At 37.4% G+C, this 19,833-nt stretch overlaps 2 protein-coding genes across 3 annotated transcripts in view; one reads left to right on the top strand and one right to left on the bottom strand.

The window, feature by feature from the left end:
- Window positions 1-19,833, top strand: part of LOC127631221 (E3 ubiquitin-protein ligase RNF34-like) — a 243,602-nt gene that overhangs the window by 123,101 nt on the left and 100,668 nt on the right. The gene's annotated exons all lie outside the window — the stretch shown is intronic.
- Window positions 470-19,459, bottom strand: LOC127631218 (TBC1 domain family member 10A-like). The gene is made up of 9 exons (XM_052109268.1): window positions 18,578-19,459; window positions 12,287-12,386; window positions 10,890-10,997; window positions 10,683-10,789; window positions 10,460-10,574; window positions 6,838-6,903; window positions 5,974-6,163; window positions 5,725-5,879; window positions 470-2,767 (listed from the first exon to the last, which is right to left on the bottom strand). The coding sequence occupies exons 1-9, from the start codon at window positions 18,760-18,762 to the stop codon at window positions 1,889-1,891; spliced, it is 1,905 nt and encodes a 634-aa protein (XP_051965228.1). The 5' UTR covers window positions 18,763-19,459; the 3' UTR covers window positions 470-1,888.

The following is a 19,833-nucleotide window of genomic DNA, read 5'->3' as shown; positions in this document are numbered from 1 at the left end:
ATTCAAATTCTCCGTCTGAAAATATAAACGAAGGAAACCATGTAATTTATTGTCTCTTAAAAAGTTTTTTTTGTTGGTAAAAGTAAGAATCGGCGGCAGGTGTCTGCTGAGGACTTTACTTTAGGAAGTGCGAAAAGAGTTGAACAGTGCGTCTTACAGAAGCAATTAATATAAAGCTTTTGTTTGACCTCAGGCAGGCAGTTGTCGCTGCTAATTATAGTGAACAGAGACAAGGGTTTAGGCCTCTAATAGAAAAAGTAAAGCGCTTTCTAATTTGCCACTAATTTGTATGACCGAGCACTGAGCGTTACGGTTTCGGTTTACACAGCCTCTTTGATGGCTTTCCTTTGCGGTAATTAAAGCACAGCGGTGACAGAAAACACACACGTCCTGTGACTCTGTAGGAAGTGTCTCGTCTTCCTACCAGTGAAATGCAAAAAAGACACAATTAAACACATTCAAACGGTCTGATTATAAGCACTTTTATTTGTACAAAATCTACATACGGCGAGAATCAGTTGTTAAGAATATGTTATTAAAAATACAAATCGAAGTGAAACTTTAAAGCTTTTGCCAAAGTCAGTTTTAAGCACACATGGAAAAAAATAAATCACACGTGATCCCATGACTTCAAAAGAAAACACTATTACATTGCAGATGAAAACCTCGTAATAGTGTCATAATGTTGAAGATATTAATAAATTGAGAAAAAAAACAAAAAACAACTTCCAATAACATTTGACCAAGTGTCCATGACCAAAACAGCAACTTTTGTAACATACCTCTCTTCACATATGTTTGTTTTGTATAAATAAGCATGCATGTAAATAAACTCCCAAATGTTACAGGTTTACTTCAGGTCAGTAATTGAAATCGATCATTTGTAAGGAAAACGCGCCATCTGATGGCCTAAGATGGAATAGGTGTACAGTCAAGCAAAACAATAAATACTTCTGACGCTTTAAAGGGGCACTGCAATACTTTTCAACATCATGTCTATTGCATAGCCTATAGCCTTATACAAATTAAAGATTTAGATTAAATCTTGCAACTTGAAAGTTGTTTTCTGGTGTAACAAGTCAGGTGCTTCCCGTATTAAATATCCCTCTTATTTTGTATCTCCACATTTGTGTGCAGCCATTTATAATAAACATGATGTTGAAAAATGCAATGCTCCTTTGCTCATTATAGCATCATAAATTATGTGTTAAAACTATATTGAGGCTGCAAGTTGACAAACAAACATTTAGACTCCAGTAATAGTGGTAAAAAAGAAGTTATAAATGTAAGACTGTTAGGCTTGAAATTTAATTAAAGAACAAACAACTGTAACATAATGACCTAATATGGTTAAACGGCGAATAACACAGTAACTGAGATACTACCCAAACATATGTGATTATAAAATCTGCTCTGCTTATGATTGATACTGATGGAAGAATAATGCAAACACAGATTATTTTGCTTCAATTTCTAGTACGTTTCCTATCTTTTTGAGGAATGTTCTGCATAGACTGTGGATTGTGCAGTCCATAATGAAACAGCACTTACACAATAGGTTGTTTGTTTAATTGGAGATAACAGCAAGTAAAGACTTGGAGGTCTTTTCGCTATTCGGTCCCTCCTTTTATGATTAAGATATTGTTTCCGAAATCTTCACACCAATAGTTTATTGATTCCAAACATTGAAGGTAAATTTTAGTGATGAGGTAAAAAACCCAAATTCTCACTCAAACCTAAAGTCATTAATTCAAAACATCAAAATACATTCATAATTTTCCTCCATCTTGCACTCGTCCTTTATTGCCATAGTCGAAAAGCTTTCGTTGGTTCCCAATCCTGAATTCTCCCTGAACGTCCTCTTTGAATATATTTTGGTAATCGAGAGCTACAGGTAAGTGTCCTCAGAACCCACACTCTCACATGAGTTACGTAAACTGGGAACTTTGAGAGCTGCAACAGAGTCCTCAATCACAGGTGTATCATCTGAGAGAAGCGGAGTTGAGTCTGTAGTGGGTGGATGATCCGTAAGATGGGCTGAGTTGTTGGTATTGGTTGAGGGTGAGTCTTTAAGATGAGGAACTGGTTCTAGAGCAGGGCTTGAAGAAATAGGGATCGGGGTCGGGTGTACAGGTTCGGGGTCTGGTGAAGTTTGGGGAGGTGGTGGGGTGCGAGAGAGACTTGGAGATGGCTGGGGTTGTGGTGCTTGAGACAGATGTAAGGTTGGGACCAAAGGAGGCTTATTGAGGGAAGGATCTTGGGGAGACTGTGAGGGTTTCTCAATGGGAGCTACTGCCTTCCCAGCTGGTGTCATTTCTGGTGTAGTAAGTGAGATTTGCTGTAGTGATGGAGGTGGATGTTCTTTGTGCAGATTGTTTGATGGTGTCTGCAGGTGTTGGGCAGTTTCTTTTGGTTGCAGCTCAGATTGATTATTGAGAGGGGCTGGAGGGGCCAGTTTGTGGTCTGTAGGTAAGGCGTAAGGGTTTGGGACATCTAGATTAGGGACAGGGGCTTTTCGGATAGTGCCTCTTTTCTTGATGCGGGTGAATTCAGGGTTAGTGTCTGAGGGCAGAGGATTCTGGATGATGATGGTGGGTTGCTGGTGAAGGTCTTTGCGGGTGTGAGGCTCAGCAGTCATGATGGCTTGCGCACCGTGCAATCTGGGAGAGGACTTGTAGCTGAGCTCGCCGTGAGTTTTCCGCCAGCGCTTAAGCTGTACACGCTGCTCTCGCTCGACATCCCGAGCAGATATGGGCAGCTCTAACACCTGTGTTTGGAGAAGTTAAACATAATCGTCAAGGTTATCTAGCCTAATACCACACCCAATAACAATGTCATGATCAGCCAGTACATTTCTAACACTAAATGTTTCGAACTAAATAAATGGCCATGTTCAAACAGCAGCAGAATATGGCAGTCAGTCCTGTATTTGAGTGCTAATTACGGTACACAGGTCGGTTATTTATGACAGTGACAACCGCATTCTATAACCGAACTGACACCCGCAAATTTTCAGGACTCAAAACTGCATTTTCGGCAAACCTGTGCTGTGTGAACGGAATCATAATGGACAACTAGTTGTCTGTCATGTCTTACAATGTGAGAGAGCCACGATGCATGGTACAAGAGCGTCTTGTGTTAATCATAAGGGGTTTCGTTAACTCACGGAGATGGAGATTTAAGCTGTGTGTCATCCGAAGATCCAGCTGCTGTCTTCCACCCGGAGCTGCTCACGGATGTGAGCCACCCGAAACAAATGCTAAGCTCTACACTCGGTTAAAAAACATTCAAAGCAGCCATCTTGTTAATTAAGATCCGATTGTTTGACTAGCACATCAATTGGACTTATTATTAAATAACGCTGCATCAGTTGTGATTAGACATGCCGGTGTTATGGATGTCATCTTTTATATTTCATTTAGTCACTGACACTATGGTTTCAGCTGTTAGAATACGGTCTTGACTTCGGTTGTTCGTTCATACATACAGTATGCAACAACGAGACATTAGTAAATGCGGTTGTCAATCCCAAACACTGACTGTGTGAAGTCATCTATTTAAAATGTAATGTTAACACTTTATTCTGATTTATGCAATGTCATATAAACAGACCTAGATAATGCGATTGTAGCTTGGCTTCATCCAGCATGTACACACTGTAATCAAAACCTCCGGCCTTGGCATTGTGCACACGCATGCTAAAGACAAGTGACGAGCAATGTTTATTTATATCCGGTGTATCTGTCGTCTTTCCTTAAAATATTTGAAAACGTATTGTAAGGGTGGATTAAAAATTATTCTTTTAAAAATTGTGATTCTTTAGACAATCGTACTATAAATTGTCTCCCTGATTAAAAATATATTTTTAACTTAATTAAAAAAGTACATGTTTAGCTTAATATGCAAATACAATGAGATATAGAATCTATATTTGAGCTGAGTTTCAGGAAAACAGGTTTTCTCTCCATGAAGTTTCATCTCTTCAATTCTTCACTTTAATACTTCACAGTAATGCACCGCTGCTACAGCCATTAAAGCGCCACTTGTGTACAAGTGTACAAACTGCATTAAATAAAACGTTTTAATAGTCACTGTAGGATGTTAAATCATCTGCTAAAGTAAATTTTCCATTCATTACGTATAATTCACAGGTTTATTTGTGAGGTGTTGTGGACAATAATTGTCTGGAGTCATTGAGCAGATTCTGTCTGACATTGTCTTAATGAACAGTTGCTTAATAAATAAAAGGTTCTTCAAACTGTTGAATGCCATAAAATACATGTTATCCCCACAATATTTTTAATCTAACAGTCTAACGTTTGAATCCGTAGCAAGGTGCGCCCTGTGACTCCAAGCACTCCGGTTACATTGAAGCACACCATGCTGCTTCCGGGATGCGATTTTGTTCTGCTCTGTATTGGGGCGTTTCTTGTTTTGAACTTTTCTTACTTTCTTAGTTTTGTGGGATACAAGGTTCAACTTATTTAGCCTACTTATTTGTTGAATATTCATTAGTTACACTGTTAAAGGGCTGAGCTTAGCATACATATATATATCCCTATGAAATGCATCTGATCAGGGTCACATGGACATAATGCAGCATCATTATTATACATGGGTTGTGTTACACCGACTAATAGCTCAGACAATGCACTGAGTAGTAGATTTATGTTAACTGGTAGTTTTGCACATCCCTATCTTTTACCTACAAATTCTTATGTCATGTCAAAGTCAGACACAATTAATATCTCTTTCAAAGAAAAAAGGTTAACACAGCTAAATATATTGTAACATCAAACCCCAACACTTAAACAATCACAATACTTTAAAAATCACAATATATGTTGAAACAGCAACTAAATATCTTTCGGGAGGTCTGTGGCAATTCCCATCCCGAAAACATTGTGTCAGTTATCTTGGACAGATCAATGAAGACTGTATCTTGACTTCACAAAAAACAGCTGTAGCTCGATTATAGCTGTTCAGGTAAGCGTACTGACTGTGTAATGTTGCGTTCCATTCAACTGGGATTGCCAAAATTTCCAACCTCCTACTTGTATAAAAGCACTTTCAACTTGGTAAATTGTGACTTGTTACACAGTTATATGCGGTCATGTGAACATGGCGTACCCAGAATAATGTAAATAGAATCCATTTAAAGCAAATAAAATTCACCAATAGCCTCTTTTCCACCATCGGAATAAACAGTTCTGAGCATTGTGAATACCAGTTCCAGTAGCATTTCCCCTTACCACAATTTGGTACAATTAAAATCTGTTCCCGGCCAAGATTTCTCAGCATGGTTAGCATACCTTACTGTCCTGAGGAATGGCTTTACTGACGTGGTGACTCATGAGTTGCCTTGTCAGTCTAATCCTGATTTCGCAGTACCACAATTGCAAAAGAAACCATAAGCATGCAAACAAGCACCAATCGATACAGAACGGCACAATTCAATAATGGTAACCGTTCGGTTTGTTGGTGGAAAAGCGGCAAATGAGTGAAAATTTGATATGATGATAAAATCTGTCTGGCAAACATTTGTAAATTATCATTGAATTTGTTGATATTTGTACATCTGCAAACAAATGCTACAATCTGTTTCTTTATACATAATTTTCCAAGCCTCGAGCAACAGGATCAGTTAGGAAAATCCCACATCATACTTTGAATGGAAAACAGGATAAACCAATGAAGTAACAACAGTTTGAAAGTGTGTGCTACCTGATGTACGAGAAAGCTCTCCTGCATGTATTGTGGCTCCAGAGCTCTGAGAAGCTCCATAGTCTCATATTGACCAGGACAAGCTTTCAGTTTCTCCCGAGATCCCAGCATGCCCCTCAGCAACACCAGCCCAACACGGAATATTATCTTCACACCTATTAAAGGGCAAAGAACATTTGAGATATACTGTCAGAAAGAAGACAACATAAATCTATGTGTGTTTGAGGTAGCACTTGTAGGGGATCTCACCATCACACAAAAACATGTCCCACACTCGAAGCACAGAGGGCCAGGGTAGAGTTCTGGAAAATGCACACATTAACCACTCCGTCATGTAAAGGATGGGCTCAATCTTGTGCTTCTCAAGGTGCCGATATGCCACAGGGCTCACACGTTTTAATAATGCATTTAAGATCTCCCCATCCAACTGTATGGCCTCCTAATTATACACAAGAACAACATTTTATTAAGATGATGTTTTGTTTCTCATTGAGTAAATAGTCTTTTTTTGATTATTTAACTCCGGCAGGTCTATCAGGCAGTTTTTTTTAACCCTACAGCAGCAATTCAACTTTCAGAGATATTAGAAGGTGCGAAGGATCATAGATTAGATATAAATGAAATGTGTGGTTTGGAAAGTCAAAGAGCCAACAGGGACTTCTTGATTTACTATACTTTTGCTCTGCTTGTATCACCTTCAAAAGAAGCTTTGTTTTGATTTTACTACAACCTATGATACATTTTGACTCAGAAACTTCACTCAATGTTGGCCGACTAAAATCAAAGAACTTCAGGAATGAATGCTATGAAAAGAATGTCAACTATGTGGAACAATGAAATGTACCCATTACTTAAGAACCAGAGAATGTGTTGGAGCAATGCAGATATGTTTTCTATTACCCGAACTATGTAGTTATGTATAGTCGTGGTTCAACACCTAGGTTTTATTGAGTGGTTGTAAAGTGTAGACCCTATATAATGCTATTCACAATGTGCAGTTGTTGTTGGATCTTCAAATCATACATGCAATAAAGAAGTAAACTTCTACTGACAATTTCAGCTAGATCTTAAACATCTTGTTTCTTCTATTAAGGAAACATTGAGAGGTCTTACCAGGCCTGCGCTGTAGTATCCAGGGAGATACTTCTCACAAATCTGAACCAGACCCCAAAATGCATCCTGAAAACATGAATTTATTGTGTCAAAAGAAATATGAATTTATCATGTCAATTACTACATCAGTTAGTTCAGCGTTGCCCAACCGAGGTGCCATCTGTCGAGATCAGGGGTGCAGTGTGAAAAATCCTTCAAATATTTTTATGTAAAAAATAAAATAAAAAAAAGACGGAATATAAAAATAATAATATTACTTCATCTCTCTCTCGTGCGCATGAACACACATATCATTCTGCAGCTCATTGGACGCTTGACGAGCACGCAGTGAGCCAATGAAGCACATTGCTATACCGTGTCTCTCAAAGTGTGCAACGCGATAAAACAATTGCTCCTGTTTATAATTAACAAAGCTGTCTACATTGCAAGAGCATAACATAGACCTTATTCACACTAGCACCATCTTTGGGCTGTGAGGGATAGACTTACAGTCTCTTCAATGGTCTGTGCTGAAGTTTAAACTGTTTTTGGATCATTCCGCAGACAAAACATTGATCAAATATCTGTCAAAGAACATTCAGAATACAAAGAACTCCAGACAACATGAGTTGTGGAAAATCAGATTAAGCGTTAAACAGCTTTATAGCATCCGTGTCATTGAAGAGATGGTTTATCCCTCATAGCCTCTTTGTCATTCCCATTAAAAATCAAAGATGGCACTAGCGTGAATAAGGTCTATTGGAGTGATCTAATTTTGCCTCGTGACATTGTGGTGCTTGCTCATATTACAGCACCTTTGACAACAAAGGCAAAAATGTCAAAAATGATTTGTGTTTAATGCTACCAGAACACCTGATACACATCTCATCTCCATCTCAGTCTTGTGAATCAGTCATTTTAATAATTAGTAGGTCTGTGTAATGACTTATATAATATAGATCCTTTATTATTAATAATATACATGCATAATATTCAAAATATCAACTTATTATATATATATCTTTATTGTACATATCATCTATATTCAATAAACATTATTACTGATTTAGCAGCAAGGTCCACAATTTTCAGGATTTTCTTCTATTAACTTTACTGTAATTGCATTTTGTCAACTTTAAACTGGAGAGCAGTGACTTGTTAAAGGGATACCATTTACATTTTAAAGGAGTTGTTGACCCCAAAATGAAAATTATGTCATCACTTACTCACTTTCATGTTTTTTGCAAACCCATAGGGCTTTCTTTCATCCGTGGAAATCAAAAGGAGATGTTAGGCTAAATGTTTGTCTCAAACACCATTCACTTTTCTTGTATGGAAAAAAAGATGAATGAAAGAGAATGGTGACTGGGACTAACATTTGGCCTAAAATCAAATTTTGTGTCCTACGGAAGAGAGAAATTAATATGGGCTTGGTGCATACGATTGAGTATTCAAATATTTTTTGGTGAACTATACTTTGAACTACCCGACAAAGTATTTGTTAAATGTATTTGCCAAGAACAACAATATAAAGGTAGGGCAGCACATGATGGCTGGAAAAGAAGAGTAGAGAGGTAAGAAATCAAAGAAACAAGAGTTCATTTGAAAAGTAGCGTTCATGGTTGATGTGAACCCAATCCAGAAGTAAACAACTATTGATAACCTATATTTTGCAATGTTGTTCAACATTTTGTTAATTAATCTATATCAAACAGACTTTGATAAACTGTGTGAAAAACAGCATATGGATGTATTTTCACACTGTCAGTGTTTTACTGCATGATATTAAAGGAATAATTCACCCCAAAATTTTTATTCTCTCATTATTCACTCACCCTGATGCCATCCCAGATGTGTATGACTTTCTTTCTTCAGCAAAACACTAATTAAGAATTTTAAACGATAGAGCTCTGTCAGGTCCTTATAATGAAAGTACACAGGTACCAGCAATTTGTCTGTCCAAAAGTCACATTTAGGCTGCACAAAAGTAATCCATGCAACTCCAGTTGATCAATGAATGTCTTCTGAAGCAAATCAATACATTTATGTAAGAAAAAAAGTTAATAATTAAAACGTTTTCAACTTTAAATCGGTGCTTCCATCCAGGGCTCTGATGCTGTTTGAAATGGCCGCATACGCCTGAACTCGTTTGTATCATGCAACAGCTAATTGATGCGTCAACTGCTGGCAGGAAGTGCTTTTGAAAAAGTAATGTATTATTTATCGATTTATCTTTTACACAAATGTATCAATTTGCTTCAGAAGACATTCATTGTTCTGCCTATTTGACAGCCCTACAGGACTCAAGCCCAAAGTATACCTCAGTCAGACAGTACAGGACGTGATGCAAATCTCATCACCAGCAGAGTGCTCGAGCACTGAACGCGCACAGGCAGATTTTTCTAACCGTCTTTGTATGTGCAGAATGCACATGCGCCTGGAATTATTTGCACAAATGATTGGATCCACAAGGTGCCAATACTCACATTTGAGCCATTGCTGTCACGAAGAAATGCTAGAAGATGCAATCTAAGTAACAGGCAACAAAGTTAAAAACAGTAAAAAATGTTGTCAATGCAACCCATTTAAAATACTTAATCTATTTAAAAATACTATATCTTTTGTTGAAAATAATGAACGGGTAGGCTAAATCTACGAGAGAGAAAAAATTTGCTGAAAAGTTGCGTGTATTTCACGACGTGCAGTCGTGCATTAGCCATTGATCTAAAATGACAGCTGTTCTGTAAAGAGTGTTAACCAGCTACAATGTAAAAAACTTGACGTGCACACAGAATAAAAGATCATATAATCCGTTAAGCGGTGCCTTGTTGAAAATAGCCTTCTTTCATAAAAAAGGGATGTGGGCAGCAAGGGCCATCAGTTCTGCAGAGAGAGTATGATGTAAAGCCAATTTTATCTTTACATTCTGCATTCATACAGTTGTTTGTTTGTTATTATCTATGCATGCTGATGACTGCATGCATTTGTAAAGTAACAAAAATGTTAGTGGTTTCTTTAGCGAGTAGTTTGATATTTTATGATATCATAGCAATAACGAGGAGTCTCAGTGAACGAAACTCAAAGTAAAGTTTGCAAAAGTTTACTGCGTATCATACAAGCACATTCTGTGCAACATTTCTCATATTATCCTATTCTACCTGCACGACTGGACATGCTGCTGTCAGTGCTCGACAAGTGCCTCCTCTTGTTGCGTTCAAGTTGTATTTTGCTTTTGAGCTCCCGCTTCCCCCTACCTCCCCCTCCTGTCGCAATTCCACTGGCTGTTGGTCAGTACCGGTCTCTTGCTCGTCAGGACAGCGCTCACACATGACGACAAGATGTCTGGATTTCAAGGAGTTTTGGCATCTGGGACGAGGAGTTGCAGGAGTGCACACAAAAGAGATCTGAGGCTTTTGATCAAAGATCAGTCGACGACTTTAAAATTGTATTTAATTAATTTCATTCCGAATTGATATTTAAATCAAAGTTTAAATTAATGGGGCAACGGGATTAAATCACATATATAGCATATAATCTATATTTACTACGAAATTTAAATCAGGAGCAACATGATGATTTAAATGTAACCCTGATCATTTTTAAACAAAGTTAAAGTTTGGTACAACAGAAAGATAACCTTTACCTCTGCAGGCATGTGCATCAGAAGCACTGCAGCTATTGGAGCCTGAGCTTGGCAGTAACCCTCATCTGGCCTGTACAGGGTGTAAGCCTTCAACACTCGGAAGAGGTCCTGTTGCCTGCTCAAACACACACAAAAAGAGGCAGTCTGTAACTGTGGTACTATTTAGCAAAAGAGTAATATATATATAAAAAAAAAAAAAAAAAATGTTAATGCAAAGACTTACCCATGACCCCCTCGGGATACAAACATCTCATGGAAGGGGAACTGTCTGTGTAGATCTCTCTCTATCACATCAACCCACATAGGGTCTCCATCCATTAAATCCAGTTCCTGCACAACAACAACACAAGCAACAGTGTGTTCACATTGCCTCAAACAGTATAAAAGTGCATAATGACACAAGATCCTTGTGACCACTATAACTCAGCACCTTAAACTTCCCGATATTCTGTTCCCTCTTCACTTTTCCACCCGACAGGTAGAGCCACGCCCTGCCTCGCAATGACGGTGGGATTCCTTTCTGACATCGCAGTCTCACCTGTTGGTGACAGGGATCTGATCATCACACACTCGCACAGTAATATTCAGATTAGCGGGAATCAGCATGCGTTCACAGCGAGTACACAAGTCTGACAAAGGGCAGGTGTCCAGATGTCAAATCTAAATTGCTGTTAGACACAAATTTGTAAGCCTCCACTCAACAGGTATGAAAAACCACTCCACAAATCTTTAAAATGTTAAAACGGCCTATTCTCTGCTTGCATCAGTGGACAGCGATATGTATTCGGTAGGGATGGGAATCATAGGGAATTAACTGTTCCGGTATTCTGGTTCCAAGAGGCCTAATAATTCCTTTAGTACTTTTGAGGAAGCAGATGACTTAAGAGACATTTGTTTACAACACGGATCACACTGTGTCTTTGCTGTTACATGCAACCAGCAAGGACAATGCAAGAGTGAAAGTGTTGTCTACTTATTTTATTTGCATTATTTTGCAGCATAACATATGCAATTTCACAATTCAGCTAAAACTATTTAATTAACACTTTATTTTACAGTGTTGCATATTACTTTTATTAATTACTACACTAATAATAACAATATGCAAGTACTTACAAATTAGTTACAAAGCAGGTACATGTAGTTCATTAGATTTACTCAGTAATTACTTACTTGAGCATAAATACTCAATAACATTAATGCTGTAAAATAAAGCATGACCACAAATCCAGAACCGAACGTCATACAAATTCCTCAGTTCTAGCATTTTAAATTTTTTACAAATGGAACTGGTTCTGAATGAGAGATGGTTCTTAATTCCCAACCCCAGCATTCAGGCTTGTTGCTTTTAATCTCTGTGTGACACAAGGACAAACAGTATAATACAGGCATGCAAACATGACCAAAGCCAACAAAGACCATTAAGATGGCCTCTGGCAAAACTCTTCTGTTGTTTTTACCTGAAGATGACTCAATCCCTTTGGAAGCTTCATAAAGCTTGAGAGAAAAAAAGAGGTGAACACTTGCAAGCTTACAGTAATAAATACACACACATCTGTGAAGACCATATAAGGATGGCTGATGTGATAAGTGGCTTGTCCAGGCAGGGCTGTGTTGAAATGATTGTTTCATGGTGGCATTGTGCTGAGGTTTTTAATTAATCCAAGCAGCTGAGGGACTGCCTCAGCAAGTCAATGAAGACAATAAGTAGGCAGGAAAGAAGTGGTAGGTAGAGAGTGATAATGTAAAGATAGATCGGCTTACATCATCTATCTTTTCTTGGGTACTTCACTGAACAATATAATGAATGCCAACAGCAAAGCTTACCTTCTTGAATCTTTTACTGATCCATTTGTCCCAGTGATTCAGCATATCCAACCATTTAACTTCTCTGTGTCTTAAAACTTCCAGAGGCACATCTTGAGCCCTAAGTGTGTGCGTAAGAGAGAAAGAATGAGAACCTAAAACTTGCTTACAAAAGCATTAAAATTACATTTCTGTCATCATTTACTCATCCTGCTGTTGTTGCAAATACTACTTTCTTCCACGGAACACTAAAGAGGAAGTTTAGTAGCATGATAGCAGACAGATACCATGGGCTGTCAAGCTCCAAAATGGACAATGAAAATAGTGATAGACCAATATATTAGTATTTATCCATTTTGCGATTATCTGCATCAGCCGATAACAGCGTTCTCTTGGCCAATAAATAGAACTTTTCAAGAATGATTTTCTTAAGGTAGTTTTTATTATTTTTTTGTAAAAATATATAAATATCCTTAAGAAAATAAAAAAATATTTGAGAAAAAGTACGGTATGTGATATGAAGTTTTATTTTCAGATAAATGTAACAAAATTTGGTGTGGTTTTAGCTTAAAGCAAGAAAAACTATTTGCCAATGGGTTAAGTAAAATAAATGAGTTTTCACTTTGAATAAAAAAATTTTTCGTACCACACTGGTAATAGGGCTGGGATAAACGATTATTTTTTAAACGATTAATCTAGGGATTATTTTTTCGATGCATCGATTAATCTAACGATTCATTTTTTTTCCAGTCCGATTCGATTTTGATTAATCGACTTGTGACAACACCGGTAATACCGGTTTCATCGGGGGTGGGGGTGTATAAAATGTAAAAAAAAAAAAAACATTTGCTGGGAGTTTGATTGACTGGCGATCTGATCAATCAATCATAATACGCCATTTTTGTCCGACAAAGTAGTCAGGAGAGAGAAGATTAACGTCGGTGAATTTGAATAATGGATTGTAGGCTACTGTACTGACATCTTTCCGCGGTTAAAACAACAGTCCTTCTGATGTAGGCTACATTCATGTTTAGCCTATTTGATGCTATAAATTAACCAAGGAAAAGATGATCGGTTCACGAGCAGCTTTAACTGAGGCAATCTGTCACGACACATTAAAGAGCCACAAAATAGTAGGCCTATTTATGGTTTAATTTTCTTTGAATATCCAAATTTGAAAGTTGAGACTTTATTAAATGTTACCTGCTTGGTCCTGTCTGTCAGCGCGTTGTCAGTGACCTCTATGTATTTTTCACGACATTCATAGCTATAAGCGCATTATTAATAGCTATAAGCGAAAACTTTAGGTGTCGACAACGATTATAGCCTACTCCAACATCGAGTGCAAAGTGGGGAGTTGAAAAAAACTTACGGTGCTCTGTCATCTCGCGGCTGCTCCCGGTGGTGCTAGAATGGAAGGCCATCTCCATTTTGCAAAGACGACATATCACGGAATTGTTTCCTTTTAAATTAAATAATTCCCATACTTTAGAGGAACGAGTGCATGCCGCCTTGCACTTCTGATAGTCTGAGGATCCACTGCGTGTTGGCGCCGGCGCCGCCATCTTTGTTTTGGGTCTGACAATTCGACGCGCATATTTTGCGTCAACGTATTTTTTGCGTCGACGTCATCCCAGCCCTAGTGCTGGTGCATTGCCGTGGTGCTAGAATGGAAAGCCATCTCCATTTTGCAAAGACGACATGTCACATAATTTTTTCCTTTTAAATTAAAGAATTCCCACACTTTAGATGAACGAGTGCGTGCCGCCTTGCACTTCTGGTAGTCTGAGGAGCCACTCGTTTTGCTTCTACTCTCCGGCGCAGCCATCTTTGTTTTGGTCTGACGAATCGACGCGCATTTTTTGCGTCGACGTCATCGATTACGTCGACGCGTCGTCCCAGCCCTAATTGGTAACCTGTTTTTTTTTCTTGTTAATATAAAACATAGATGTTACAAAATTTTGTTTGATTTCTCTGAAAACAAGACAAAATATTTTGTAAATTTGTTTCTCAAGTAAATTTGTCTTGTTTTAAGAATGTTCTGGAAAACAAGACAAAAATACTCAGTAACACATGATTTTTGCAGTAAAGTTTGAACTCTTCAATATCTACAAATATATTTGTAAATAGAGTAAACAATTTCTGTTTTCAGGTTCTTTTTTCTCAAGTCTGAATGTGAGTAAATGTTCGTTTCACTGTTGTGAAATTGTATTATATCTGCATTTTTATCGGCCATCCTGCTATGTAGATATCGTATTGGCATCACCCAAAGTATCAGAAGGCAGTCCTTAAGACTTTTGCACAAATCTCATGCTACAGCAATGGGTCAAATGTTCAATTCAATTTTGGTCTATAAAAAGAAAATTAGATTGTGTATAGCACACAAGTCTCATAGACTTCCCCTTTACTTCACTGTATGAAAAAGAGATGCATAAACATTCTGGGTAACTTATTTTGTGTTCCACCAAAGAGAGAATGTCATATGGGATTGGAACAACTGGGGCTGGGTAAATGATGATAGAATTTTTCTTTTTGGGTTTTCCTAAAATCCTCTTTTTTAATCTATAACAAAAATACCTAAAAAAAGCTTCAACTTTTGAGGCAAAACTGTGCAACCACTAGCTAAACCAACTCTACTTTAATAGCTTCTACAACTAATAGATATTAAGCCTCGTCAATTACAAAAGTCAGATCTAAACCTTTATACTTGCAGTCTAAACATTATATCAGTCTACCTCTACATCAGCCACCAGTTTTCCCTTTATTTAGAAATGATTCAAACCACTAGAAATGTGATCTGAAAGCAACGTTTCTTTTAATATTTCTGGTATACGGCTAAACCTCGCAAGTTTTACTTCCTTTTTTAATTTTCCAGCCCAATTTTGACCAAATATGGAGGAATCTAGATTTCATGAGAGTTTGGTATGGGGTTGATTTTAACTGTAGGCCTCTACAGTAGTTGGCAGGGACAGCGCAACCTCAGGGCACCAGCACTCCCATAAACCACAGGAAAAGGAAGCCTCCTGCACACTCAGTACAGAGGGAAAACTATCACTTGCTCATCTGTTCCATTCTCTTTAACAACTCCCAATGATTAGGCAGGCAAGTTCTGCCTACTACTACTGTTTAAACAGCTCATTCTTCACAATGGAGTGATGACAGTCATAAATCCAGACAGATCTGTTTACATGAATGACTGCTGTGGGAGCGCCTCTCTAAAGGGCGGTATCACTTATAATACAGTAGTATTGCAGGATGGTTTTGGAATAGAAAAGAATACATTCAGAACACTTTATTTAACAATGCTGCAACTGGTGAGAAAGCAAGAGAAGGCTTGGCATTAATATTAGGATAAGACACACTGATACTCCATTCAAAACTCCACTTTCGATGAAGGGAAGGCTGCATGTTTTCACACATCTGTCAAAACTAGTTTAACCAGTAAAACAAACATTTACCAAAATCTACAAAAGAATAAGAGGTTAACCTTCATCAAGTCAAGACACTACAGTCGGCGACACTTAAGGCTACGTCCATATTAATACAGATACATTTGAAAACTGTGTTTTCGCTTTCAAAGCTTTTAATTTTCGAAAAATCGGCTTTACATGTACAGTCTATAAATGCAATTATCCTGGTGTTCATTAGGATTGGGTATCAAGAACCAGTACTAATTTGGTACCGGTTCCTGACTGGTCATTACTGAATGATTGATAAGCTCCTGGACAAACGGTGCTGCTATCAGTATTTATGTAACGTTAATTCATGATAACATAGCAGGCGTTTTCAAATTCCTAACCGTTCCCTAATGATGACGAAGCTGTCGGCGTTAGGCAATTACATTTGACGTTGATTTACTGCGTGTGTACATTCTCTCAGTCATGGCTGACAGAGCAAAACGTTTGAAAGTGTGGGCTCACTTTCCTAAATTTAATGAAAATGCAACTAAATATATGTAAAAAGGTAGTTGCATGTAAAGGGGGTAACACCAGCAACCTCATGAAACACATCCAAATACAACATTCTATAAATCTGAAGCAGAGCAGCGTGTTTGACTGCCTTAGCAAAGCTGCTGTTTGTCCTCGATGCAGCCTCCCGGCTCCGATGCTGATGTGATTTTCCAAACTAAAAATGTGAGCGTCTCGACCTCATCAAGTCAAGGTTACACTCGTTATCGTTATAAAAATAAGTCTGTAGTTATTAAGATTTGCATCAGTTTTAAGCTAATTTATGTTCCTAAATAATCCCACAAACGTCAGTCAAGCAGCAGCCACAGCTTCAACAGCGAATAGCAGAAATCAGACACCCAAGTCCAACTCATTCTCCATCGCTAGATGAGGACAGAGATTCTCCCTGAGAAAGTAGACATGCTCATTTTCTTGAATAAAAATGGTTGATGTATTTTTGGGTGGGCCAAATAATTCAGGAGAGATGATAGAAATCTCTATATTGTTCTGTTTACATATCTTTATGAACGTTATTTTTAAGTTATTTTCTTTATCTACTTCTCTTAGCTTCTGAGAAGCTTAAGTACTATAGTTCTTTAGTAATAGTACTTTTGTTTAAGTTTAGCTTCTGGTAGTGAAGCAGTATTAAAGCACATCACCACCAGACATTTGTAGCAGTTGCTCCTCCCTCATATACAGGAAACTCAGGAAACAATTTAACTTGTTATTTCTGCAAAAAGTAATAATAATGTAACTGCTTAATCTATTCATATCCTTTTATGTCATGTCTTTATTTAATTTGTTTTATACAATTAATACATACAGCTTTAATCAAATGAAATATAATAAACAAACAATTAAAATTGTATTTTAGGTCAAATAAAATGCTGCACAACAAAGCTTAAAAGTATTAATGAAAAAATCACCTTAGGCGCATTGTCTGAATCACAACATGCTGATATTCAGTACACTTGATTTTGTGATATTGCTTACAGATAATAATAATAATAATAATAATAATAATAATAATAATACAACCATTTGATATTATACTATTGTTATTATGACTATTCTTTATACTTTTTGACCTACTTATACAGTAGGTATATTTTCTTCTTAGATTTTATGCATCCAGTTGAATACAGCTTTCATTTTAGCAGGGCTTTTATTTTGACAGACCTCTGAGTTATTCCTTTTTTTGACAGGTTAGTTACATCAAGCTTCCCATTAATGCTGGAATAGTCCCGTTCCGAGCTGAAATCTCCAATCTGCACTGGAGAAGGAGATTTGAGTATTCACATACATTTATACACTAAACACACTACATGAAAATCAAGCACCAGTTTGATTTAATTAGTACCACTTTAATTTGTTTGGTATCGCGATATTTCATTAGTACCGGTATATCGGGCAACCCTAGTGACAATGACGAACTGCTCCAGCCAATAACATCTTATGTATCTTTATGTACAGGAATGGAAAGCCACAATTTTATCATAATTGTGTTTAATTGGAATGAACTAACAAGAAAGAATTTGTAACAAATAAATACTACAATCAGCCACAACATTAAACCACCTGCCTAATATCACCAAAATAGCGCCAACCCAGGGGCCATCTATTTATGGAAAAACCTTGCAATCACTATAATGTCTCATGAGAAAACTTTGGCCAAAGATGTTGTCATTTGTGCACCTTATTTGCATTCCGTTGTCAAGTATGTGTGCTGCTACGGCTTTTATTAAGTCATGTATAACATTTTTGGCCGAAAGAGAGGAAAAAAGTTGAAATTCGTGGACGAAAAGTTGAAGAGAAACTGTTACTTTAAAATAATTGAGATTCACATGGAGGAATATAATTGTTTGTGTTGCACATCGAAGTCCACAAACCCAGAAGTGGACTCTTGGTCATTAGCACATTAATGAAGAGCGTTTTCCAGTGCTCCAATAATGTGTGTTACTGTGTGTCATAGCAGTTACTGTTAAGCTCCAAGAAGAGTTTAATAAGTCAATATATATAGTCTGCAACAGCAGCACGCTTCAGTGGATGAGTGCTGCTCTGTTGTTGACACATTCATAGCAGCACGCGCTACTGTTCTTAGAGCGGCTCAAAGTTTTTCCTGGATTGTTCCAGGGTTTTAAAGATGAGAAATTATGACTGAAATGCTATTATTGTACAATATACCTTTATTATCATTATTAATTTACAATAATATTTAAATCAACTGAGCAAAGTGATATCTCTTCAGTATAAATATGCAATGTTTTATTTTCAATGCATCTCGTGACCTTCCCTTACCCAAATCGACCAACACAAGAAGGCTTTGATTGGATTAGTGCAGTGCCTTGCAAACAAGTTGACTTACGATTCTGCTGAATACTTTTGTGCTCCTCCGATGAAACCATATTTGTCTGTTAGTCTTGAGCTGGTGAATCCGTTGATTTCAGAGTCAGACCCGAAAGAGCTCTCCTCATCGAACTGACTGCCCAGAGTCCTCACACTCATAGTGTCATCAGACGATAGACGTCCATTCTCCATCTGTGCCATCATGATGCTCCAGCACTATCCAGTTCACTTACAGCACATCATCTACAGTCGTATGTGCACATCACATTAGAGAACATCAAATTATCGATGGTTCACCACTAATTTATCCGAAATGTGACCAAGTGAAAACTACATAGACCCACAGCTTTTACTCATCTATCAGATTTACATTAACAAGACATTTCTGTACTGTGTATGCAAATATGTGCGAGTCTTGTGAAAGTATAAAGTCTTATAAACAGATTTATGTGCGTCTAAATCACCCAAGTTAAAGGCTAAATTAGCTTAGCGCGCGCAACGTGTCACTTTCCACTCGCTGATTCGTGAAATCCCAAAACAACAACGAGCCAAAATCGAGGAAATATGTGCCAAAGAGTCTTTCGAAGAAACGAGTAAACAACTGGATGAGCGAAACTACGCCTGTATTTCCTGAATCACATATTTCCAGTCAACGGATTGTCAGGTCTTGCGCTTGAAGAGTCCCGCTAACTGTTTTCATTCAACAGGCAGACGACTGAGTCTGAAAACAGAGTATATTCCCGATCAAGAAGCTCCAGAAAAGATGTTTTCGTAGTTTAATTTTAGGTTCCGTGGTTAAGAGTTATTTTTTTTAATAAATGACAAGTTTTTTCAGGCCGTGTTTTTAGTTTTGGGGTGGATGATGACATATCGCTGAGTTTACAGTCTTTTGCGTTTGACAGTTCTGCACATGCGCGTCTGTGTCATTTCCGGCATTCTCAACTCATTTGCATATTACAGTGTACTGGAATGTCTGCATTTACGTTTTCAAATTATTCTAAACTTTATGTGAGAGCAAAAGTGTGAATAATTCGAGCATGAACATACTGACTAATTCGTTGGTCAGCTAAGTAGTAGAACGAATGAAGTATCGGTCCAGCTGAAAATAATAATAAAAATATAAATTAGTTATAAATTATATATATATATATATATATATATATATATATATATATATATATATATATATATATATATATTTTATTATAATTATTATTATTATTATATATTTTTTTAGTTGACGTTGACGAAACTGACTTGTGAATGACCAGGGGG

Source organism: Xyrauchen texanus, chromosome 37 (genome assembly GCF_025860055.1).
Source record: "Xyrauchen texanus isolate HMW12.3.18 chromosome 37, RBS_HiC_50CHRs, whole genome shotgun sequence".
In the NCBI taxonomy this organism is placed as follows: Eukaryota; Metazoa; Chordata; class Actinopteri; order Cypriniformes; family Catostomidae; genus Xyrauchen; species Xyrauchen texanus.
The sequence above is the reverse complement of the archived record's forward strand: the minus strand, read 5'-3'. Positions and strand labels throughout refer to the sequence as shown.

Excerpts from the sequence above, each read along its gene's own strand:
- LOC127631218 (XM_052109268.1), bottom strand. The coding sequence starts at position 18,762 with ATGATGGCACAGATGGAGAATGGACGTCTATCGTCTGATGACACTATG. Across the intron at positions 10,998-12,286 it reads TCAGTAAAAGATTCAAGAAG|GTGAGACTGCGATGTCAGAA; the intron begins GTAAGCTTTGCT and ends TGTCACCAACAG. Across the intron at positions 10,790-10,889 it reads AGAATATCGGGAAGTTTAAG|GAACTGGATTTAATGGATGG; the intron begins GTGCTGAGTTAT and ends GTTGTTGTGCAG.